Below are 25,676 nucleotides of genomic sequence, written 5' to 3' on the forward strand. Positions count from 1 at the left end.
CCCAAAACACAGATGGTAGATTCTGAGTATTCCACTTTACTGGGAAAAACATATCAAATAAACTGAACCACCTGTTACACCTTTCAGCAGAAAACTTTTTTGTTGAAATGCATACCAACACAAAATGACCATTGGGACTTGGAAACACACAAATAGAAGTTTTAAATGTATTGTAATTGCCAATAACACCTGGAATGTTGTTCAGCTGGTTTCTGTATGATCAAATAGTTCAAATCATAGATCAGATCTGGCAAATAGAAATGTCTTGTGATTCCCATTAGAGCGAAAATGACTCTACAGGGAGTGCAGAATTATTAGGCAAGTTGTATTTTTGAGGAATAATTTTATTATTGAACAACAACCATGTTCTCAATGAACCCAAAAACTCATTAATATCAAAGCTGAATGTTTTTGGAAGTAGTTTTAGTTTGTTTTTAGTTTGAGCTATTTTAGGGGATATCTGTGTGTGCAGGTGACTATTACTGTGCATAATTATTAGGCAACTTAACAAAAACAAATATATACCCATTTCAATTATTTATTTTTACCAGTGAAACCAATATAACATCTCCACATTCACAAATATACATTTCTGACATTCAAAAACAAAACAAAAACAAATCAGCGACCAATATAGCCACCTTTCTTTGCAAGGACACTCAAAAGCCTGCCATCCATGGATTCTGTCAGTGTTTTGATCTGTTCACCATCAACATTGCGTGCAGCAGCAACCACAGCCTCCCAGACACTGTTCAGAGAGGTGTACTGTTTTCTCCTCCTTGTAAATCTCACATTTGATGATGGACCACAGGTTCTCAATGGGGTTCAGATCAGGTGAACAAGGAGGCCATGTCATTAGTTTTTCTTCTTTTATACCCTTTCTTGCCAGCCACGCTGTGGAGTACTTGGACGCGTGTGATGGAGCATTGTCCTGCATGAAAATCATGTTTTTCTTGAAGGATGCAGACTTCTTCCTGTACCACTGCTTGAAGAAGGTGTCTTCCAGAAACTGGCAGTAGGACTGGGAGTTGAGCTTGACTCCATCCTCAACCCGAAAAGGCCCCACAAGCTCATCTTTGATGATACCAGCCCAAACCAGTACTCCACCTCCACCTTGCTGGCGCCTGAGTCGGACTGGAGCTCTCTGCCCTTTACCAATCCAGCCACGGGCCCATCCATCTGGCCCATCAAGACTCACTCTCATTTCATCAGTCCATAAAACCTTAGAAAAATCAGTCTTGAGATATTTCTTGGCCCAGTCTTGACGTTTCAGCTTGTGTGTCTTGTTCAGTGGTGGTCGTCTTTCAGCCTTTCTTACCTTGGCCATGTCTCTGAGTATTGCACACCTTGTGCTTTTGGGCACTCCAGTGATGTTGCAGCTCTGAAATATGGCCAAACTGGTGGCAAGTGGCATCTTGGCAGCTGCACGCTTGACTTTTCTCAGTTCATGGGCAGTTATTTTGCGCCTTGGTTTTTCCACACGCTTCTTGCGACCCTGTTGACCATTTTGAATGAAACGCTTGATTGTTCGATGATCACGCTTCAGAAGCTTTGCAATTTTAAGACTGCTGCATCCCTCTGCAAGATATCTCACTATTTTTGACTTTTCTGAGCCTGTCAAGTCCTTCTTTTGACCCATTTTGCCAAAGGAAAGGAAGTTGCCTAATAATTATGCACACCTGATATAGGGTGTTGATGTCATTAGACCACACCCCTTCTCATTACAGAGATGCACATCACCTAATATGCTTAATTGGTAGTAGGCTTTCGAGCCTATACAGCTTGGAGTAAGACAACATGCATGAAGAGGATGATGTGGACAAAATACTCATTTGCCTAATAATTCTGCACTCCCTGTAATGTTGTTTTTATTACAGAATACCCTTACTAGGTGCAATCAAGGTGACTCAGCCTGTGTGTATAGATAGATGGATACCCACTGCAGAAGTGCATATACTCTGAATTGACCTACCAAGGTATAAAAAGCTGTAATGCTGAAAGTGGTCCAGATGTGCACAAGCAAAAAGCCTTGAAGGGAAGATCATAAAGTATAACTTTATGATCAGTGATTATCATAAGCAGATTAAAACACTATTATACTATTTTTGGGGTTACCAGCCTCAGCCTCACGACAAGCTACCATTTATGGGCTTTTGACCCTGTTTTGTGTTCTGTTTTGCTTCAGGAGAGAAGGTGGATAGAAATCTCTGCACATCTAACCCACCTCCAGAACCTGTGCCCTGTGAGGTGCCTTGCTCAAGAGACTGTGTGCTCAGTGACTGGACGTCCTGGTCCACTTGCTCTCAGACATGCTCGAGCAAGACCATTGAGGGCAAGCAGATGAGGACCCGCTCTATTCTGGCCTACAACGCTGGGGAAGGTGAGTCTGGACCCGCCAACAGTCGACTGTCCATTGTATATGGAAATATATGGAGATGAAGCCTGAATATTGCCTTAGTCACAGCCTTTCAAGTCGTCCTTTGCTGTCACTCTTCGAATGTCTGGATTTCACACTTGTCTGCATGTGCATTTGTCCTTATCTCAAACAGTCTGCTTATCTGTCCTGGTGATTATTTCTGTTGGTCTGTCTCCTCGCCTGACACTCACTTTTTTATCTCTTTCTAAGATCATTTCTCTGCATATGCTTATTCTCTCTCTGGTTTTAAATTTCTAAGAGTGTCCGCTGTGTTTGTGTGCCGTCCTTTTTGTCACGTCTCTGAATGTTTTATCTGGGTGTGTGTTTTCCTCACAGTCACTGCAATGGTTGTGGCGTGGATCACTGTGATGGAGGGTAACATTTGAAAACACATTTTGATGGTAGCTCTTGTATCCCTCTAGCTATGTGTCTACATGCAGAAAAATTAAAACTGTTAGTTTGTTTTGGGCTTTAAAAAATGTGTACATTACCATAACAGCTTTAGGGTAGCTTATAATTGATTTTGAATTTATTCAGCCAGTTGTAATTCAGTCAAGCCTTGTTAGCCATGTGTGAAATGGCTGAACTCTGTTAGCAGTTTTCAGTTGTTCTGCTGTAGTATTAGCTCATCTAGTGCATACCTCACCTACCACATTAACATTTCTGACGTCTGTATTTATCAAAGGTCTTTCACAGGTGCCGAAGTTTCCAGAACTTTATGGTAAATGTTTGACTCTAGGCAGACTGGATAAACTGTAGTTGTAGAGTTGTAGTTTAGATTAGCTTTAAACCCATACTGTACTGTGACACAGTTTTATGAACACACAACGATACCAGAAATCTGAAAGCTTTCTCTTCATTGCAAGTTTCCCCCTCAGAGCAGATTATCTGATTAGAATTTGCTCCTTGGCAGATTTTTTTTTAACCCATGTGTTACATATTAATGAAAAATTGAGAAAAAATGGTTGGAACTAAAGAACCACTCAAACCTTAGGACACAGGCCTCTAATAATATGCATCCACCAATGTTTGCATAGAATTCTGTGCTAATTTTAATAAGCTTAATTAATGACCTATTTAGCATAACTGCTTACATTTAATTCTGTGGTGATTATGGTGGGACCGTGGAAAGCCCAAGTGGCTCTTACTGTTTGATAGTCATCAGTTGAATCACATTCAAGGTGCATGCTAAGTGGCATTTTCTCCAGCAAATTATAGTTTGTCTTGCAAACATGAGTGCATTTAAATAACTGATGGAAAAGTGTCAGAAAACATGCAAAAAATGACAAAGAAACAACATTTGACTCTACCTGTCTAATAAATACCCAGTAATGACATGTCCCACATTCAGTTAGGTACATAAATCTTTGGGAAAAGACATGGTTTTGCCTCTCTACACCACAACACTGGATTTTAAATTAATCAATATGTGATTAAATCACATATAAGTATTACAGGGATTACAGACATTTTTCTACATAGTCTGATTGTACATATGTGGTGATTCTGTAAACAATTAACAGCACTGTTTTTGTTAAATCCCTTGAATTAAAGCTAAAAGTCTGCACTTAAATCACATATTACTTGATTTTTTTAAACCAGAGCCAAAACTTTGGTCCATAAATTGCTCGACAAAGACAAACTGTATATGCACAGTTAAATAAGATGGCTTTATTTGTCACTGCATCATGTGGGATATGTTTCCTTTAAACTGCCTCACATTTCCCCCATTGTCCAGCAAAACAACATTTTCTAGGTCACTGTTCAGCCACAGCTGAGGCTCATTTGCGATACCATGTCAGGCCAGTGTTGAGACTAGGATTGCCCCATTGTTAGTCAGCTAAGGTGGCATGGCACAGTCAGCAGAAAGGAAGTCATGCTCAGTGGCTATTAGGCTGGGATTTGTCAGAGTTGGCAGTCTGTGATTCAGACCCGACTGTGTGTACACCGCCACTCATTTAGGAGCTGGCTTTCTTTCAACTCCGGCAGAGAAATACAGGTGTGAAGAACTCGCAGTGCTGCAATGCCCCTCAATCTTTCCTGAAAGCCCTAAGTGTCTGCAATTACTCTGAAACAGAGATGGCTCTCTCAGCCCATCGACCCAACAACTGACTGACTGAAAGAGGGGCCATAGCGATGGCAATAGTTAAAGGTATTAAACACTAAAGTAGTGCATTAAAGCCAGACCTATGTCTTGCAGTAGTATACACAAACATTTAAACTCCTCTTGGAGACATATCAACTTGCCAAAGGTTAAAACCTAAATCCTGAATAAACCCTGATAAAGCCAGACTAAAACAGCATTTATAACATTAATATTCAACAGGGTAGGAGCTGCAAGTATTTTTTGGTAAATAATGGTTGTTTTCAACATTGGCAACACAAAATACGTAGTAATTTAAAGACATGTTTGTTTGTTTTTAAATAAAATCACTATTTTTCCATGTCATGCCAGCAAACATGGTAACTTTTCAGCCTTGTAGCTTTCACCAAAGCACGTTTTGTAAGAGATTGCTCACAACTAAACAGATGTTTTTAAGGACTATTATTCATTTCTGGTCATCTACATAAAAATCATACAAGTCTCATTCAAACATTAGAAATTTCCAGGGCTATCTTTGGAGGCTTTTTGGAAAAAGTAAAATCAAAATAAAATTTAGGCTCCCTCTTTAAAGTAAACCCCTGATACCCAAAGGCAGCAAGAGAAGAGAACTGATCATGCTGTCAGTAAAAACACAATGCCAGATACATCTATATTATGCATTATTCTGTTTTAATGAAAATTGGGTGGAAAAGCAAGCAAAAAAAAGATAGTGCAGTGATATTTTGAGCCATAAGTGCAGTGCCTGAAATAAGGCAGATGCATATAAATCAACCAACATAAGCCTCAGCGTTTAGCCTCGGGGGAAACAAATTCTTGCACCTTTCTTGAGACTTGAAACTGGCTCATTTACAGTTTCTCTTCTAGCTTTTTATTCAACAATTCTCACCTCCGAGGTGCAAGAAAATGATTTTTGATTATTAGGTTGTCACAAGGCATTAGAGGCTGGTTTTATATATGTGTATATATATATATATATTATATTTATTAAACTGACATTGAATGAGAGACTGGGTTAGAAGTTTTATATTGTTTGGTCCCACAAGAATAAAACTCAGGCTTTCTGTCGCTAACAAAACCTTTTTCTTCTTTTTTTTTTTTTTTTTTTTTACTGTCAGCGGTTACATGTGAGGTGTAAAGTGTTTTCCAACATGCTTAAAAAAAAAACTTTTCACCTTTCATTTTTTAACCAAACAGATTCTTTCTTTTTCTTTTTTTTTTACTCCATCATCACCCGATCAGATTTATCCTAGAAAATACCTACATAGAGGAAACAACTCCATGACTGTCTCATGCTTGAGAGTTTATGCAAATATCTCTCTGAGGCTGGTAATTCTAATTTTAAACGTTGTCAGTCTGCTATTTGGTGCTGTGCAGCTTAATCCATGTAAAGTAGTTTTACCTGAACTTTTACACTGAAAACAGTGAATATAATAGTGCTGGGTGATTCTCTTAATTAGCGTTACATGATGTGTTTTAATCAGCTGTGAAAACAGAGTACAGGAACGACTACTCCTGTTTTACCTCCTCACATGAGAACACATTTAGAATTGCTATCCTCATTGTGTTTTGGTATTCTCAGGTGGCGCCCTCTGCCCAAACAGCAGCGCCCTTCAGGAGGTTCGGAACTGTAATGAACACCCCTGCACAGTTTACCACTGGCAGACGGGGCCCTGGGGCCCTTGCACTGAAGACCCCTCGACCTCCTCCTTCAACACTTCTGTGGGGGTCCAGCCCAATAGTGACGGCGAGGTTCCCTGCTCCATGGGAATGCAGACTCGCAAGGTCATCTGTGTCCGAGTGAATGTGGGCCAGGTGCCACCCAAGAAGTAAGCTATATTTCTGCTTTCTTTGAGCACTTGTTTATGTTGGCATTTAACCAGCGCATAGCCATTTAAATCCTGCTACAGAACACTGATTGCTTATTTCCTGCCTCTCTGATTTGTAGCTGTATATAACTGTGAAATCAACTCCTGGAGTGCTGTGTTGTGATGAAAATTGCTAAGTTCTCAGACCTAAAATCCACTTGCTTTGAACAGTATTTCAGAATCATGTGCTATCGAAGATAGAAGAGGAGGTGTGTGTTTCCATTTCAAACGGATCTGTATGGCAGCTGATTTGACTGATTTGGACACTTTTCACATTCAAAAGGAAGAAACCAATCAGTGAAATCTGTAGCAGCTTTGAGGAAAAGACGACAGCGAGAGCTCTGGTTGTCTTTTGATGAGTGAAATGATGTGTTAAAGAACCCCTTGTGTTTTGGGTTGTTGCTTAATGAACACAGAAATACAGTGAAAATGAAATTTTAAAAAGCCCATCTTACATGCTTGGTCAAACAGTGATGTACGAGCATTTGTTTTGGTGTGTAATGGAGTATCCAGGACATTGAGTAAATTATTTGTATCTGTTTATTTTAAAGGATGCCATTGGTTAACTGTACATTGCAAAACTGAGACTGAAAGTCGATGAGATTAAAAACACAAAGGAGAAGTCAGAAAGCAAGAGATGAACGAGAGAGACAGCAGTGGGTGGGGAGCAAAGTGAAATAACGAGACGCTGAGCAGACTCTACGTGAAGTTAACTCCCAATTCCTATCTCCCCTTTGCAGGCATCCACAGATAAATAAATAATCTCTGTCCCTGAAAGTCTAATTAACCCTGCCGTTTTGGGCGCTGGTAATTTCTCATTGATGATAATGACAGTAATTAAATGGGATTGATACTTTAAGGCAATTTAATCATGGGGGAGATGAGAGACAAGATGTTTGTGGTTAGCTCTGAAGACCACACCACATGAGGCGAATTCAAAACACAGAAGCATTTACTTTAACATCCGCCAAAAAGTTCATCTCTAGTCTGGTGTCAGTTATGCTTGGCTGATTCATTTGACAACAGAAGATAAAGGAGTTGATCTGCATTTGTTGCGTTTTGCAGAAAATAAATCCAAGGCAAATTGAATTCGGCCCTGCAAAAATAAAAACAAAAGGTCTCCTAATGTGTGTTCTCTTATGTTAAATTAGTTCCTTTTGTTTCTCGCTATAATTCAGGACCAGAAAATCCCCAAGCGTAGTTATCACTGAGGAGAGGATGGCAACATCAATTATTTAAAGGGTCGGCGCGTGTTGAGCATGTTACAAGGGAAATGTGATTCATGAAGAACAACACGGGATGAAATGAAGATTAATGTCCAGTTCAGCGGTGGCTGTTGGAGCAGGTGACCCAGTCAGTGAAGCTGCAGAACAGGGGTCAAAATCCTGGAAGTCTTTTATCGTGTGTAGTTTAAATCTACACTCCCAGCAAAGCTGGAGCAACAGATAAACACAGGCTCAGTAGCTCGGAGAGTGGGAGGTGCAAAGGTGTCAAGGGTAATGGCTCTGAGTCTCTGACAAAAAGAGGTTTCAGTCAATTTGTTTCCATTATCTTTGTTTTTACTGCTCAATAACTTTGTATAATCAACTGTAATTTGCAACAAGGGCAAAAGAGCAGCATGTAATAGTGTCACTAGCAGAAACTGAAAAGAAGATATTGAAAGGGGACTCCTATTCACCCTCTCAGAGGGAGGTTATTGTTGCTAACCCTCAGCTGAGCCTGTCTGAGGTTTTGAATAATGAAAGTCACACAGGCACCTTAAAGAGGTCCAAAGAGTTGTTTGACATTTTCAACCTTCAGTGGAGATTGGTTTTTCTGTGACTTACTTAGTAAGTGAATTATTTTGGTGATGCTGAGTTCTGTGTGGTAACAAGCTTTAAAACAAGAGTCCATTAGAACAAACAACAGAAGGAAAATGAACGCCCTTCAGGTTGTAAAGCACATCCACACCCATGTAACAGGAGGTCTGTCATGCTCATAGTCTTTATATACTCAAAGGATTATTGTTGTTGTAATTCCTTACTATTTTTTATTTCATTTTATTTTATTATGGAAAACAATGACAAGACATTTCAGCTGTTTATGAAGCAGCTGGGATGAAAATGAGTACTTATCATGTTTGAGGCCATGATTCTCAGCTGGATCGGGGTGGAGTGCCCAATCTCAGCTGGAGAGGAGTTGGTACACCATGTGGTGGAACTCAAGTAGCCTATATCGGGGTCTTTTCTATTTTTGAGTGGGAGATTGAGAGACAGATTCAGGTAGCACCTGTCGAGAGGTGGAAGCTGTACCATCTGTTTTGGTGAGAACAGGTCTATAAAAATCAGAAATCTTTACTTGATTCAACCTTAGCTGATCTCAAGTTCAGTGTCGTCTTATGGGGCTTCTAGAATACTTGTTTTACTTGTTTTTTGACTTCCTGGAAGTCCATGTCAGACCATTTGCTCTTGACAGTGAGCAAAAATGAACGTTTCTTTCAAGCTGCCCTGAATTTTGTGTGGAGGATCATCACTGGTAATGAATTGGAACTCGAGCTACAGCAGCATGCTTCTTTTCAACAGTTTGAAGTTGAAGAGTACATGTTTTTCAAGCCCTACAGCAGCATGGCAGGTGAGGAGTGAGGCTGGGAGAATTCTCACTGTTTCTTTGTTTTGCTTTTTGGGGGTTCGGCTGTACCATCCTGAGGTTTCTGGAAATGCATTTAAAATGCAGGAAGATCTTTTTGTGTACTAAAGAACAGTCTTTGATACACTGGCGTTGTTCCACTAACTATTTCAGAGGCCAAAGTAAGAAGGAATACTGTAATGAGACCAGACTGAGAAATCTGAAAATATCAGCTGTGCCAAAAACAATGCAGAAGAAAAATACTTTGAATGTTAAATCAAGTAGGTAGTGGGCCTGAATGACAGGCGTCTCTTACGGAATAAGGGTGGTTAATGTTTGTCAGACATAAACCATTTATGTAAAAAGAAATTACAAAACCAGAATAAGAGAGTGGACAAAACAGAAATATTGTATTTTCCAAGGGTCTTTTTTTTGTTTGTTTGTTTGTCTTTTCTTGAAGAGCCTTTTTATGATTAATTTGATGAAATACATTCAAAAGAAAAGGCAGAAACTGGATTATGTATAACAGCCAGCTGTCTTCATTCTTCTCAGACCAGCCAGTTAGGCAAAGAGAAAATATAGTGGGTATAAAAAAAATTTACTCTTTTACCCGACCTACTTCAGGCTAATGTCTGGTTGCGAGAAAATCAGATGGATGAAATGAGTGTCAGGATTACTCAGCAGTGAGAATTCTCAGACTGTGCAGAACTTTTTGGAAATAATCATATTTTGACCATAGTGGATCTGATCAAAATGTATTTTCAGTTGACAAAACACAGCCCCTGTTGCAGAACAGAGGCTGTGTTTTGTCAACCATAACAAAGAGCACTAAAAAGGAGACCTGAATCCAGAATAAACATTTGTGTATGGGCATCTCATTTTGTTTCACCACAACTGTGTGGTGCATACTTAAAAGCGCATACTGACACATTTGTTGTTGTTTTGTTTTTTAATTTATCAGGAAGACCAGATTTTCCATTAGATAATGGGATTATTGGATGAAACATTTCTGGCATCCATCTCCAACTCGCAGCCTCTTAAAAGGGATGGGACTAGCAGTTGTGTTTAATGGGTTGTACCTCAGAAAAAGTGTGTGCATCATCACTGCTTGAGTTTCTGTATGCCTGGGGGCAAAAACAGAGTGACAGATACTGAGAGTGCTGTCAAACAGAAGTCTCTCCACAGATTGTGAGACGGCTTTTCACGGTTATGGAAGAAGTTAGCCTTCAGGGCTGGCAGAAAGCCTTTCCTGCTAGAAAGCATTCTTGGAGAAAGTCTTCATGGTTCGTACTAGAAACATGGGAAACACACATGCGTAAGCCTTGGTGACTTTTGTTAACATTACAAATATGTGGCAGGATATTTGGTGAAAAATAAGTGAAAATAATTCAATTAATAATACACATAACATGAACCCCAGTCCTGTGTATGAATCTTTCCACATACTAGCTCTGACTTCCTAAAGTCGTTGTGCCTTTCCCATTTTTCCCACTAGCTGTTTTCACCTCTCATCATTGAAGTGTGATGCTGTCCATGGTGCTGAAGACATTTTCTGATCTCCTATATATATGTGTGATGCAAAGTAGCTCCCCTGAATTTGACCACATTTTTCTTTTATTTTCTCTTTTTTCTCCTGAAACACATTTCAGGTATGTGTCATTCCATATAAGATCACCTGAATGCACGGAATTGGTGCATTTTTAATACTGAAAAAATAATATAAAGTATATCAAATGTTATTGATCCTCAAAGATAGGTATAGAAAAATGGTTCTGAGCCAAAATGCTTCTTTGATTTGAGCTTTTAAGAGTGTGTGTATATATGTTTTTCCAACCCTTAAAAATTCCATGTGGTTATTTCTTCAAGGACTTGCAACTCAGAGAGTTTTCATAGTGAAGGTAGAATTTTACATGAGTTCATTAAATACACTCAAGTTATTGTACAAAAGAATCAGCAAATTCTAAAAGATACTCATCGAATAACCTTCATGATTAGTTTTGACAGAAATACACTGATGGCAGAGTAAATGCATGGATTGGATTAAGTTTAGCAGACCTTAAGATGATCTCTGCCCTTGGTATTCTCAGGGCAGCCAGTCAGATCAGCCAAAGCAAAGATTACTGCAAGCAGTGCAATAAAAAGAGAAAAGATTGACCTAAGGCTATTCCTCTACCCAACTTCCTTCCAGCTTACATCTAGGAAAATAAAATGAAATAAGTCTCAGGTGTGCTTAGCAATAGGATACGAGAGATTGTTGCGCCCACATCTTCACAGTGACTGAGCTCCATCACAATAGCCTGGATCAAGCTTTTGTACTCGATGGGCGAGGAGGCAAAGCAGACACTGGAGAGAGATCTCAACACCAGCAACACCAAGGATACGTGGCAGGCGATTCAGAGCATCACAGGCTACAAAAGCAGGAGCGCCCCCACCATGTGTGAGCCCACGTTGCCAGATGGGTTGCATTTTACCCTCGCTTTGATCTCCTCAACAAAGAGTCAGCTGTAAAGTCGACTCTACCTCCAGAGAACCTGCCACTATCAGTATCCACAGAGGCTGTGAGAAGAATCCTCCTGAGGATGAATATGAGTAAAGCTGTTTGGCCTGATAACCTGGCCGTGCACTAAAACACGCTATTACTAACATTTTTAGCATATCATTTTGTCAGTGTTTCAAGACAGGCACAATTATCCAAAGGTGCGTAGTGTGTAGTCTGAATGCCCTCCAGCACTGATCCCCATTCTGAAGTAGTGCTTTGAGAGTGTGGTTCTTCTGTGCCAGCCTCGCCCCTCACTAGATTACATTCAGAACCAACAGAACCGCAGAAGGTGCTGTGTCCACTTGTCTTCAAAAACCTTGAAAATGAAAACACCTACATAACAATTCTGTTTGTCAATTTCAGCTCAGTATTCAATACTCCCCCATGAAGCTGACTGGCAAACTCTGCACTCCAGGATTTGATACCGTGCTTTGCAACTGGATATTGAACTTCCTCATAAACAGAGTCCAGACAGTTTGGATTGGCAGTCACACCTCCTCCACTCTATTCCTTAACAGTGTGCTCAGTTCCTTCCAGTTCATGCTGTACAGTCATGACTGCACTTGCAGGCATGAAGAGAACTTTAAGGTGAAGTTTGCAAATAACACCAGCATCATCCACCAGATTACAACCAATAATGTGAGTTAAAATCAGGAGGTTGAATCAAAACTAGTGCAGAGTCATGCACAGAGCAGAGTCATGTTAAAAAAAACAAAACAGTTGTTTCATTTAGTAAAGAGGATGCAAAGACAACTAAACAGCCATAGTCCTCACAGATCTCCACTCTGGTGAAGAAAGCTTCAATGGAAGAGAACTACTTCAGGAAATTTAGGAAGTAGTTTTTGTCAACTTTTACAGAGGAACAGTAGAAAACATCCTAACTGGAGCCATCACAAACACAAATAATGGGATACGGATGGCCCAGGATATGAAGGCTTTGCAACGGGTGATTAAAATCATCCAGCCACATCAGTGATATCGGCGAGGTGCAGTTTCTCTGCAGAGCCCAAAGGATACTAGAAGACAATACCCACCACAGCCGCGCAGTCTGTTCACTCAGCTGCCATCTGGCAAGCAACACAGATGTGTTCAGTGCTCTAGCACCAGACTTCAGAGCAGTTTCTTTTATTGGGCTATGAAATTATTAAATTCATCCTCCACACTCCCCCACAAAAATAGTTTTACGACTTGGTTATTTATTCATTCAATTATAATTTTTTTTTTTTTGTGAGTAAGATAATGAGATTTCATCTGTAATTTCATTGTACATTTTTTGTTACATTATAATAATTAAACCGGTATCTTGTTCAAAGTCTTGAGTTTGATTTATCTCATGCCACAGTCACTGGAAGGGGTCCAAGCTCTATTGCACTGCAGAAAAAGGCTCTCTGACTGCACAACTTTGCCCTTTTTCTTAGCCTTGAACACTTAAAAGTTTTGGATGCTGCCCTCAACTTTCACTCTTCATTCGGAAATTACTTTGACTTTTCACTTTACTGCGGCAAACACTGCCACCGAGATGGCTTCTTCTAATGCAATTGCCAATTAACATATACCAACCAGCACATTCTCTGCTATAAAGAAGACTGGCAATCAACACTTTAACTGAAGCAAGTTTCTAAAGAAACACGAGACAATTAACAGGGTGGAAAGGCATCAGGAGTTTTGGGTCAAAACAGAAAGAAGAGGCAAAGCATATGAAACTTATTCAATATTTCAGGAAGAGCACAGATATAATAGGAACATCCACCGATCACATATCACAGTTACAAAGGTGATCAGTGGCACAAATAAGGAAGTTAAGAAATTTGGTGACATTAGTGCCTGAATCCAGGTTGAACCAGGTTGAGCAGCAGGTTAATGCTAATGTAATGCATTAGACTTTCTTTCTTCCAACTCCATACATGTGATATACAGTAATGGATTGTCTTATTCTCTGGGTCATCACTAATTAGCTTTGCTAAGGACAGATTTAGGCAGGAGACGTGACGTTAAGATCTTATCAGAAATCATGTGTTCCATGCCTTTCATGCTTCCTTATTGTATTGTTTTTCAGAGACTATCTCTTTATATGGGGTGTTGTTATCATCCAGTATAAACTTAGAAACAATCAGATGCTTCTCCAAAAGTGTTACACAATGAGAAGACAAACTAAAACTTGTGCACTGCAGATTTGAAGAGAAACTGTCTGAAAAGTGACAAGTACCTAACAAAGACAATCAGAGTCAGCTGGAACGAGCACTAGTCAGACGTCAGCAGTAATCAAAAAGGATCTGACACATACAGCATAGAGAGTTGACGAGAGATGAAGTTTACTTCACTGGTTTTCATTTATTTATTTGCAACGTATTTTACTGAAAACGACTTACAGTACACACAGAGAAATGCCCCCACCCTCCACCACCATCACCACCACCTTTTTTTCTGCTAATGTTCTGGAGACTGTTTTTTCTCAATCAAACCTTCTAGGACCCCGCTCCTAATCCAAACATCAAATGTGCTCTGACAAACATGAAAAATGAAACAAAGATAAAATAACTTAATTGATCTTTTATAATGGTTCCACACTTTGTGTAATATTCACCACCCTGAGATAACAACAGGAAAAGACTAAAGTGAGACGGCTTGTTAGTAGAGTTGAGAAAGTTAGATGCATTCATTAGTGTGTTGACTGAAAATTGAGCAGTTGCTGTTCTGTTAGTTGGACAATCCTTTAATCCATTACTGTGGGGGGCGGGGAAATGCAGAAATTAAGCCTAGTGTCGGTCCGGGCAGGCCACAAAGTCAAGCTCAGCTACAATCCTGGCTAAAGTACTTTAGTGCATCCGAATATATGAAATACTGATATACTGCTGGATGCATTATTTAAGCTGCTTTAGCCTGCTCACAGCTACTCTGCTTCTGCCACTTTGCAACCCACCTCAGTTCTTTTTTTTTTTTTTTTTGTCAGTATAAAATCTATTGTCACGAGTTCCTTCTCTCTTGTTGCTGATTGCTTCAAATGATGGTTTTCTGATAGGCTGATTCTTCCTTGGTCTTGTACTTATAGCCACCCTATCAGTGCTTAAAGAATTCTGACCTTTTTGTTCTATAAATCAAGCGATTAGTTAAGCAAGAGAAGATTCATCAGGTCTACTTTTAATAAAACACATATTAGTAGCAGTGTGTGATTTACCCAGCACATGGATTGAGAAAAAGCTTCAGTGACACTTGTTATAGATTCTACAACTCAAAATAACGGCGATACCAGAGCCGTACTTACAAATTTAAATAACTGCAGGCGGAAATAACAATCTTCTTTTGACTTTGAAAATAATTAATTTATCTGATTTCATCCCATCAGATAAGGAGGTGACACTGTTTTCTCTCCCATATAATCATAGATACAAACCAAGCTAGAACTCTAGTTCCCTTCACATATAAGTGACAGTGTGTCCTGCAATAAGTGATGAATCATGAGGCGTGCAACAACAGTGTTTACAGTGGGAATTTACCCACTACAAGGTGACCCTTTATAGAGCCTACACGCCAGTCAAACAGTTGAAGAGAACGCCTGGTTTACGATGGTGGAAAACTCTGTTTAATAATTAAAAATAACTGCTCCATCATTTTCCCTTATATGTTCATTTATGTTGTGATGTGATGACCCATATGGAAAAGAAATAGTAAAAACTTATAAAAGACTTGCATAGGATGTGGCCTACTTCATATAGTGAATCATATAAGGCTTATATGATTTACTCTTGAAAGTGGCCACTTTCTCATTACTTTCATATATTGTTTTAGTAAGTATCCAAAGTTTCATTTATATAATTTTTCAAGGGATCTTATATCTGTTTTCACTCTTGTATGCTTTTCATACAAGTTTCACACAAGACAGATACAAACTTTAGAAGATTTATGTATACATCTTTTCCATATGGGGAAATTTCAAAGACAATAACATTTTTTTTTATCCCTCATGCCTTTAGCTATTTGCATTCCTGTTTTTCCACCTATTTATCCAATTTTTCCCTTAACTTGTCACGTGGTTGTAGTCTGCCCTTGTTATTTTATTAAACCCCTCGAGATTTAATTTACTGTTTTATAAAAGCACGTTTTTTTACACCACTTTTTCCTTGTCCAGAGCGTTGTGACGGCTCTTGTTTCCAGGCCTTGTTTTCATCACTGGCAGTTTTTCCTAGGAGTGAGTAGACACGGATGGTTTTTTTGTTGTTGTTTGTTTTTTTCCTGCTCTACATGTCTTCATCTGGCACAATCCAACTGGCAGGTATTCTTGATCAGTGCACCCGTGGGATCCCAGCAAAACAAACAAACATGGCCGCCCGAACCCTCCATATGCAGATGTGCCCCGTCTCATTCACAGACGGATCTGTGCTGTCTTCCTCCCGCAGCCTCAGGCAGTGAACCTCACAGAGTGCATGTCACCCTCGTACACACAGTCGCACATGCGCAAGCAAGACATACACAAACACTGACTGTCAAAGCCCAAAGACACAACAGAGACAAATATGTCAGTGCCTCGGGCTTGGGCTGCGATCATCCCTATCGAGAAAGCTGTTGTGGTGTGAGGGAAAAAAACAATAACGTCTGCTTATTGATTCTGACAGTGTGTGCTGACACACACCGACTGTGTGTTTGTATAATCACATTGATGCTGTGGAATTTGTGAAAACGAATGATTCATGATTATGATGTTCGACAGTAGCTGTATTAAGCCCAGTCAATCATCTTCCTGCCATGTTTTCTAACGGAGGTTGTGTTTACTCTGGTTTTGACTATGACAGATAGCTAAAAGCCCTTGAGACGGAGGGCCATAAGATGCTAGTGAAAGGGTCCTTGAAGAACTGCAATACTTTTATGCTAAATTAAACTAATGATGTTCTTGTTTTGTTGTCCATAGTTTTGATAATGAAATTAATTAGGCCTTATCTTTTCCCACCAGACCATGTTTTTGTGTGCGTACACTTAAAACTACTGACATTTCTTTGCTTTGAATCTTCATCCTGTTCAACCATCTGCTCGTTTTTTGAAAACAGCCTCTCGCTGAACAGATTACTCATCGCGTTAATAGCGGCAAGCAAAACATGAGCATTAGCCTGGCTGCTCATCTTGATGTTGTGCTTTGGGACAAGCTCCCAGTGCCATGTCTTCGGCTCACTACAAATCATTACGTTTAAACATCATAATGAGTTTGTGACACTGACTGGAACCAGCAAGTCAGTTTAAACCAGATGCTATTATTGGATTCATTTCAGTGAAGAGCATTTCCCCAGTGATATACGCAAGTGAAGACACAGAAAGAGGAAAGACTAGAGTAGGAAATTGTGCGGTTGGGATATTATACCCCAAGCGCCTAGTAAATAAGAATTTTATTCCTCGAACAAACAATAAAATCAACGTGACAAGCAAGGATAAATAAATTGAATATTAAAGACAACAATGACACCAGGAGAAAAAAGAAAGAAAACACACTGGAATGATAAAATGTATACATGATAGAAAAATGCATAAATAACAATATTACAGCTTGATTTCACACCCACACAGAGTGAATCTCCCAGCCAGGCATAATGCTGTAAGTATTCTGGCTGGTGTTGTGCGTTGCCAACAAACATTGCCCGTTCTTTCTTTTCGGAAACTGGATTTTAATTGAATTTTAATTGTCTAAATTTGGATAATACCCGCCATTAGCGAGGCTACAATATAATTAGACATAAGTGAGGGGATTGGGAGTGGGTGGCACATAGGTTTGTTTTCTCTGCAGACAGAGACATGCTATGAGTCCACTCATTGGCCTATATGTAGAGCAAATGTGCATTTTTATTTTTTATTGTAAAAGATAAATGTCCCTTAGAGATAGGGTGAGAAGTTCGGCCATCCGGGAGGGGCTCAGAGTAGAGCCGCTGCTCCTCCACATCGAAAGGAGCCAGTTGAGGTGGTTCGGGCATCTGACAAGGATGCCTCCTGGGCGCCTCCTGGGTGAGGTGTTCCGGGCATGTCCCACCGGGAGGAGGCCCCGGGGCAGACCCAGGACGCGCTGGAGAGATTATATCTCTCGGCTGGCCTGGGAACGCCTTGGTGTTCCCCCGGATGAGCTGGAGGAGGTGGCTGGGGAGAGGGAGGTCTGGGCTTCTCTGCTTAGGCTGCTGCCCCCGCGACCCGACTTCGGATAAAGCGGATGAGGATGGATGGATGGATGGATAAATGTGTTCTCTCAGTCATTCTAAGTTCACAAATTGAAATCTCAAACATGGAGGCTATCAGAAGTGACCTTTCACTGACATTTGTTTCCACCGATTCTTATGCAGATTCTCCAAACACCTAAACACAGTCCCACTTTTATACCAGTCTAGGAGTTCAACTTGCATCACAGTGAGGCCACTCGTGATTACTACGTTGATAAACTGAATTGAAAAATGATAGAGCTCAACATTTTATTCACAGATGGAAAGCAAACCAGTTCTGTTTTGCTGACAAGAGCTCACAAACATGCATGTAATGTAAACTAGAGAGTCAAGGAATCTACAATATTAGAGAGAAAACCACAACAATCACACAGTCCACTAGGATCAAGCGTTAGGTGATGGTGGAAAAACTTGCTTTCAACACAAGGAAACATCTGGCAGAACCAGATGATGAGAAGAATCAGGAGTGGCAAATTCGAACTTAAGTCCCATTCCCTGAATTCATTTATATACATCCCCTTTCTATCTTAAGGATGAATCCTTATTCATGCAATCGAATGCCGAGTGGACCTACCCCACCTTAAGATTAAGACTTAAGACAAGATTGTGTAATACCTTGTAAGTAACTACAGTTCGAGCCTAAATCTCCTGAACTAACTTCAACCTGGAGTTGGGTACTATTGTAAAGGTTAATTCTCATGTAACTGCAGGAAAAAAGTCCACCCTATATGTTCCAATGTGCCTTTTGTAGCCACTTACATGGTCTAAAAATGTGTCGCAAAACCAGCAGCTTACAATATTCATATATACGCCTTTACATGATTAAAGTAACTTTTACTGATTTGTCCTATAAATTGAGCTGGTACTCTATGCGAGTGTTGTGTTTGCAGTGCTGTCCAAGTTTTGACAAGAAGCAGTGATTGCTTGTTTAGGTTTTGTTTGCTGGGGGAAGCAGGACATCTTTGTTATAGTTTAGAAAAGATCATAGTTTTGGTTGGAAAAAACCTTCAGCGTTGACTCAACATGTGATGTGAACGCACGTTTTTTTAATCACAAACTCCACCTGCTTCTCAGAAACAACAGTCATAGTTCATTCTTACAGGGAAATGTAAACACGAGTTGTTTGAGGCATTTGAAACACCAATCAAGATTGTTGTTCCGGTAAAGGCCGCCTTCACCAGAACATACGCTTGCTTGTTTGTGTGTTCAGACCCAAAGGGAACACTGAAAAGGTGAAATCGAAAAGGCAGGCAGTCTGCAATTCAGAAAGGAGTTGTTTCGTCCTCTAAGCTTTCTCTTAGTATTCACAGTGTGTTCCTCCTCAATCGAAGGCTAAACTGAAGTTGTATTTAAGTTGTAGTATTTAACCTAAACAGAACTATCATGGCTTTTTCAGATTTCACAATCTTAAAAGGGAACTTAAAGTATAGTTCATGCTTAGACTTTTACCATTTTTGAGTATGAGAAGAATTTAACAAGGTCAGAGGTTTAATCTTATCTGTTTAAGACTTGTTTGTGTCACAGTATTAAAGAAATCCCAAATGAGATAGAGAGAGGGTTGTCTTTGACACATATTCAAGGAATCAATAAGTAAACAGAAGAAGTCCAATAATTCATGCATACTGTTGAGCTGCATACACACTGGAAGTGGTACACTCATCACCCATTGCTTAGAAAAAGACGGGTGGTTGCTTGCAAACATTCCTGGCCCCAGTTGCCTAGGTGACTCTGTAATGTAGTTACTCCCAGGTCACATATCAATCAACAGTATTCTTCTCTCTAATTGGTAATCACTTTAGCCACTCGCCTGGAAATTGAGAAAAATATTTTCTTGCCCCCCCTTCCCATTGCCAGCGGTTATTTTTCCCATAGTCGCTTGAAGTCATAAAATGTCATTGCTATTCTATGGTCTCTGGTCACTATGTTTCTGCAAATTGCATTTAGTTTGTACATAGCTTGAATTCAGGTAGGCCACAAAAGTCAAGCTAACCAATAGCTGAGCAACTGATCAGTTCCATAACCTTTCTATTGGCAAATTTCATAATGAGTAATGCTATTTAAGACTGCAGTCATACAAGCCCAAATAACGACCCTCTAGCTCTGGTAAGGAGCAATGTTTCCCTAGCAGTTAGTTGGGAAATGGTTGCAGGAAGTTGTTGGTTACAGTGCTGCCCTGAAACCTCCTTGAAATTGCTTTGGTAATTAGCAAAAACTTGCCACAGCTTCTCACACTTTGAGTGGAAGACATCCACTTATCTGTCAGTACTCAGCATGCAGTACAGAAACTGTAAAAAGTACAGGGTGGGCCATTTATATGGATACACCGTAATAAAATGGGAATGGTTGGTGATATTAAAGTCCTGTTTGTGGCACATTAGTATATGTGAGGGGGCAAACTCCTCAAGATGGGTGGTGACCATGGTGGCCATTTAGAAGTCAGCCATCTTGGATACAACTTTTGTTTTTTCAATAGGAAGAGGGCCATGTGACACATCAAACTTATTGGTAATGTCACAAGAAAAACAATGGTGTGCTTGGTTTCAACGTAACTTTATTCTTTCATGAGTTATTTACAAGTTTCTGACCACTTGTAAAATGTGTTCAATGTGCTGCCCATTGTGTTGGATTGTCAATGCAACCCTCTTCTCCCACTTTTCACACACTGATAGCAACACCGCAGGAGAAATGCCAGCACAGGCATCCAGTATCCTGTAGGTTCAGGTGCTGCACATCTCGTATCTTCACACCATAGACAATTGCCTTCAGATGACCCCAAAGATAAAAGTCTAAGGGGGTCAGATCGGGAGACCTTGGGGGCCATTCAACTGGCCCACGACAACCAATCCACTTTCCAGGAAACTGTTCATCTAGGAATGCTCGGACCTGGCACCCATAATGTGGTGGTGCACCATCTTGCTGGAAAAACTCAGGGAACGTGCCAGCTTCAGTGCATAAAGAGGGAAACACATCATCATGTAGCAATTTCAAATATCCAGTGGCCTTGAGGTTTCCATTGATGAAGAATGGACCCACTATCGTTGTACCCCATATACCACACCAAACCATCACTTTTGTTGTTCCAACAGTCTTGGAGGGATCCATCCAATGTGGGTTAGTGTCAGACCAATAGCGGTGGTTTTGTTTGTTAACTTCACCATTCACATAAAAGTTTGCCTCATCACTGAACAAAATCTTCTGCATGAACTGAGGGTCCTGTTCATATTTTTGTTTTGCCCATTCTGCAAATTCTGTGCGCCGATCTGGGTCATCCTCGTTGAGATGCTGCAGTAGCTGGAGTTTGTAAGGGTGCCATTTGTGAGTAGCTAATATCCGCCGAAGGGATGTTCGACTAATGCCACTCTCCAGTGACATGCGGCTAGTGCTGTGGGCTCTTGCTGAATGAAGCTAGGACAGCCACTGATGTTTCTTCATTAGTGACAGTTTTCTTGCGTCCGCATTTTGGCAAATCCAACACTGAACCAGTTTCATGAAACTTAGCAAGCAGTTTGCTAACTGTAGCATGGGAGATGGGTGGTCTCGTAGGGTGTCTTGCATTGAAATCTGCTGCAATGACCCGGTTACTGCATTCACCAGATATCAAAATCAGCACTTTGTTTTGGTGAGTTCCTCCTAACCAAATAAGAAGTACTTATTTTATTGATTGAATTTGAGTTGGTACATGTTTGAGATCTAGTACTTGATTATTAAGCTGGCGTTGGTTTCTATATACACTTTGATTCTATTTAGATCTTGAAGATTTCTTTATGCTGTTTGTGTCTTCTCTGTGCCAGGTCTCCCTTGATGGAGAACGTGTTGATCCCTACAGGCTCTTGAGAAAATGATAAAACCCTTGTTCATGCTGGGGTCGAGTGTGGAGATTGTTTTGCAGTAGCAGGTTCACTAGTTCTTAACAGCTTCCCATCGTGTTGAAGTGTTCTCAAGAGAGACACCTGTTTATTCCCTTCTTTATGGACCCGGCCATCAGTTAAAAGCAGAAGACATAAATGTATCCTCCCCACAGCTATTTTTTTCCTGGGGACCATTCATTTTTATGAAGACAACCAAGGATTTGTTCCGCTCGAGAGGGATTTAGCTCTGTCTATTGGTATTAAAAATAAATCTCTCCTTGTGTTGCTGTTGCAATATTACATTTTGCCAGGGAGGCTCCCTATCATTTCTCTGATAACACCATGCTAACGAGCATGAAACACCCAGTGGAGAACACTCATTCAAAAGAGCATTAAACCTGACCCAGATGATCAGAAGTCAGCAGTGGGATGAGGAAACATAGTCGTAACGTCCAACTGCAAGAGCAGCGAGAGATCAGATAAGATGTCTTCCAGCAGGTTTGTCGTGACCTATTTATCTTTGTCTCGTTTATGCACAGGGGACCTCAAGATTAAACATAACCTCTGTTTTGAAAAACCTTGGCTTGACCACGAGGATTATTACTCACTGATAGCTGAATCCATTTAAACTGGAAGTTTTTATCCTCAGGCCTGTTGGCTGACTTTAGCTCAGTGAGTTACAGTTTCCTCACAGAGATATATTACTGTAAAACAAACATAGTGCTTTTAAACATTTCCTGTGATGCTAACAATGCTCTGGTGGGTTACACAACCATCCCTTTCCTGTGTGTCATCCAGATGGCATACATCAGTCATAAAGTGAAAGTAATTACAGAGGTTTTTATTGCCCTAGATTGAGGCGAGAATAATTACATTGTGTATTCAAGCACTACCCAGATGGTTGCTGCATCAAGCCTCTCAGTTGATATTTATTAAAGCGTGAGTGCATGGTTTATATTTTTAGCTGTCATGGTTAAGTGTCAGCTTGGCCTTTTTAGGTACAAATACCCAAATCTATAGGGGATGAGTTTAAATTGGGGAAAAAATACAGCTAAATCTACACACTATATTTGTTGGTTATAGGCCTGCAGATATGTTCAATTCAATGCCAGAAATCACAAAAACACATGTTTGGCAACTCCTTTGATATCTGTAAAACAGTTTGCCAAAAGATCAAAAGAGACAAAAAGATCTAAATGTTACCCGGTTCAATTTTTCCCTCATTACAAGTTCTGATATCTAAAATAAACCATCATGTTTTGCAGCAGTGATCACGCACACAGTCCATAAAAATATATTTTAAAGATCTTTTATTTTGAAAAGAAACCTTATTAGAAAGCCAAATGAAACACTGGACAAAAGCATGCTGTTTATATTAGTGCTAATAAAAGATTCTTGTTATATTTTTATGGGATCATCGTGTGATGACTTCATGAACATTTGTATATTGTTTTATCTTCATCCTGCGGTTCTCTTTATGTCTACAGTACCAGGCATATTCAATTATCTGTGGCCAATGACTTTTTGCAGGGGATCCAATTTTCCAGAGATCCCTCAAAATTATAAATATTATTTCTGATACCATTTTTACAGCAAGATACCATTAAAATTAATGCTATTCTGAAGTTTTTCATTCTAAATACAATGAGACACATTAATGTGATTTGTGTAAGCAGAGTTTCTGTTGGCTCAAAGATAACGTGGGAGGGAGTAAAGGACACAGTATGCTTGTTTTGGTATAAATTGTTCCCATCTGTAGATTTGCACCTGTCATCTGTCTTGTGTTTTTTCTCCACTATGATCAAAGAGCAAACTAAAAATACAATTCCACTTGAAAACAGAGTGCCTTAGTTGTTTTTCTTGGGTTATGCTGATGCCCAAGACATTTAGCAATATTTCCTGGATTTTGCTTTTTGAACACTAAAACGTGCCTCACTGAAGAGTGCTTCCTTTATTCTCTGTGACCCTTTTTAAATAATAGAGTACAATTTTATAATTTATAGCTAAATGATTTTTATGGACCTTGTGGCTGTTGTCTCCCAGTAGCTTCCAGACCCTTCTTTGAGAACCACCGCTCTGTTGCTTACTACAAATGAATTCTTTTCTTTTTTTTCACAGGGATTTACATTAACTGAATTTAAAGGATTCCCCTGCTATAAAAGGTTGTGATTTTTGATAATAATTAAAAACAATGGTTCAAAATGATAAAAAATTCTAACCCACACGCCACAGAGTCTGCCCTTGAATATACTCTTGGTGTCTGTGAGTCTGCTTAGGTTTGAGTGATATAAACTTCATTGGATGGTGAGCGTGAGGGTCCACATGGACATCCTCTTCTCTGCCCGTTTGGTACAGAGCTGTGGCAACGTAACACAACCAGTGCAGAGAAAGAGTCCACAACAAGTGTTCTTGCTCAGCACCCACAGATTAAAGAAAAGACCTTTAGTCAGATACATTGGTTTTATCAAAATTACTGTTTTCTTAGGAGTAAATCTTTTTAGATTTAGACTTCATGCTCTTGTGTTTTGATGAATGTATAAAGAGATTTTGTTTTTGCTTAGGTGTCCAGACGGTCCTCGCCCAAGCACGATGAGACCCTGCCAGCTGCCCTGCAAGAAGGACTGTATCATGACCCCATTCAGCGACTGGGCAACGTGTCCAATTACATGTGATGCAGGTATGATGGAAAAAACAAAGATCCACGCTCAGAGATAACTGTTGTTGCTGCTGTTAAAAAATTCAAGGGTACTGAAGAAACAAAGTTTCCGGCACAACTTCCCCTGCTTCTTTGCACACACAGAAGAACATAAAGTCTTAAGAAGTTAAGTCCTCTCCAACAACTTTGACATTAAACCATTTTTAAATTATTTATGGTATTGTATTTTCATGATGTATCCCAAATTTCATTCTCACGTTTTTTCTCTTATTTTTTTTAAAATTTCTTAGCTTGTACTTTTAAATAATAAGCATCTACATACATGTTACTTTTATTCATTCTATTTTGTGTCAGTTGTACTGGATGTATATGACATTGATGGGGAAAATGTAAAACACCGCCCTTCATTTAGATTTGTCCTGTTTAAATGCTAAACACGTTGTGACCCAGGTTTTATGTTTTATAGTGGACACTCTCCAAGACTGGCTTTATGACCAAATGCCTAGCCTCCTTGCTGGTGTCTGGTTGGTGGATGTGCACGCTGAACATATGTGATTGGTTTAATTTTTTTGCTTTTTAAAATGTGGTCTGTAATATGTTTTGTCCTGATGAAGGCTGCAAGCTGAAATAAACTGGTCAAATCATTAAATTGGTCTTTATACTGAAAATGTTGCTGGACCTCTTTAGACTTTCTTGGAAGTGGATGAAGTTGTGCCAAACTCCTCTATGTTGTAAAAAGTACTTTATTCAGTCAGTCAGGCCTTGGTGGTTTCAGGATAGTCACAATATTTACAATCATAGTTGACAGAGGTGACAATAATACGCCGGTAATAACATAATAATAAAAGATAACAAAATGGAAAACAGAGAAGCTAATTTTAATTGACTAAGTGCAACAACTCTAGAGTTGGGTTGGCCTACACTGAGCTGAAGACAATGACTGCCACATAAACACATGCACTCACGCCTCGTTACAGATCATTAATTTGATAGATTGGCATGTAGGACAACATTTGGGCTGACCTCCGTTAGTGGGCCTGGCAAGTCCACTTGCTCCAGCCAGCAAGTGGTCGGTGTTGTTGTTTTCAAGCGGTGAAAGGAAGACGTTTTCAGATGAGGTCACCTTTGTCAGGCGGCCATTGCCCAAGCTGTTGAGTGGTGGCAAAAACATTAAGTTGATTTACGACTGAAAATCATTATCATCCATATTTTGATGACCTCCTCCTGTGACACGGTGGCATAAATCTCTTTGGTCTAAGCATGCTTTACTGGTGGCAGTGCATTTTAATTTGATGCTGTTGATATCTTAACCTTGTGCAGAGAATTACACACCGCCCACGTAGAAAGGTTTGAAGCAGGGTATAGGGCTATCCAGAGGCTTGTTTCAACTTAATGAACTACTCGAGGGCATCGCCACACATGTAAATACCATAAATTTAATCTGAGTCAATTCCAA

General features: G+C 39.8%; 1 protein-coding gene across 1 annotated transcript in view; it reads left to right on the top strand.

Annotated features, from left to right (window-relative positions):
- Positions 1–25,676, top strand: part of LOC116334980 (thrombospondin type-1 domain-containing protein 7A) — a 198,040-nt gene that overhangs the window by 98,749 nt on the left and 73,615 nt on the right. Inside the window, exons 8-10 of the mRNA XM_039619888.1 lie at positions 2,186–2,380; positions 6,100–6,346; positions 24,126–24,241. Coding sequence (XP_039475822.1) covers positions 2,186–2,380; positions 6,100–6,346; positions 24,126–24,241 — 558 coding nt within the window. The remainder of the gene's footprint in view (positions 1–2,185; positions 2,381–6,099; positions 6,347–24,125; positions 24,242–25,676) is intronic.

The sequence above is a fragment of the Oreochromis aureus genome, linkage group 11 (genome assembly GCF_013358895.1).
Source record: "Oreochromis aureus strain Israel breed Guangdong linkage group 11, ZZ_aureus, whole genome shotgun sequence".
Lineage (NCBI taxonomy): Eukaryota > Metazoa > Chordata > Actinopteri > Cichliformes > Cichlidae > Oreochromis > Oreochromis aureus.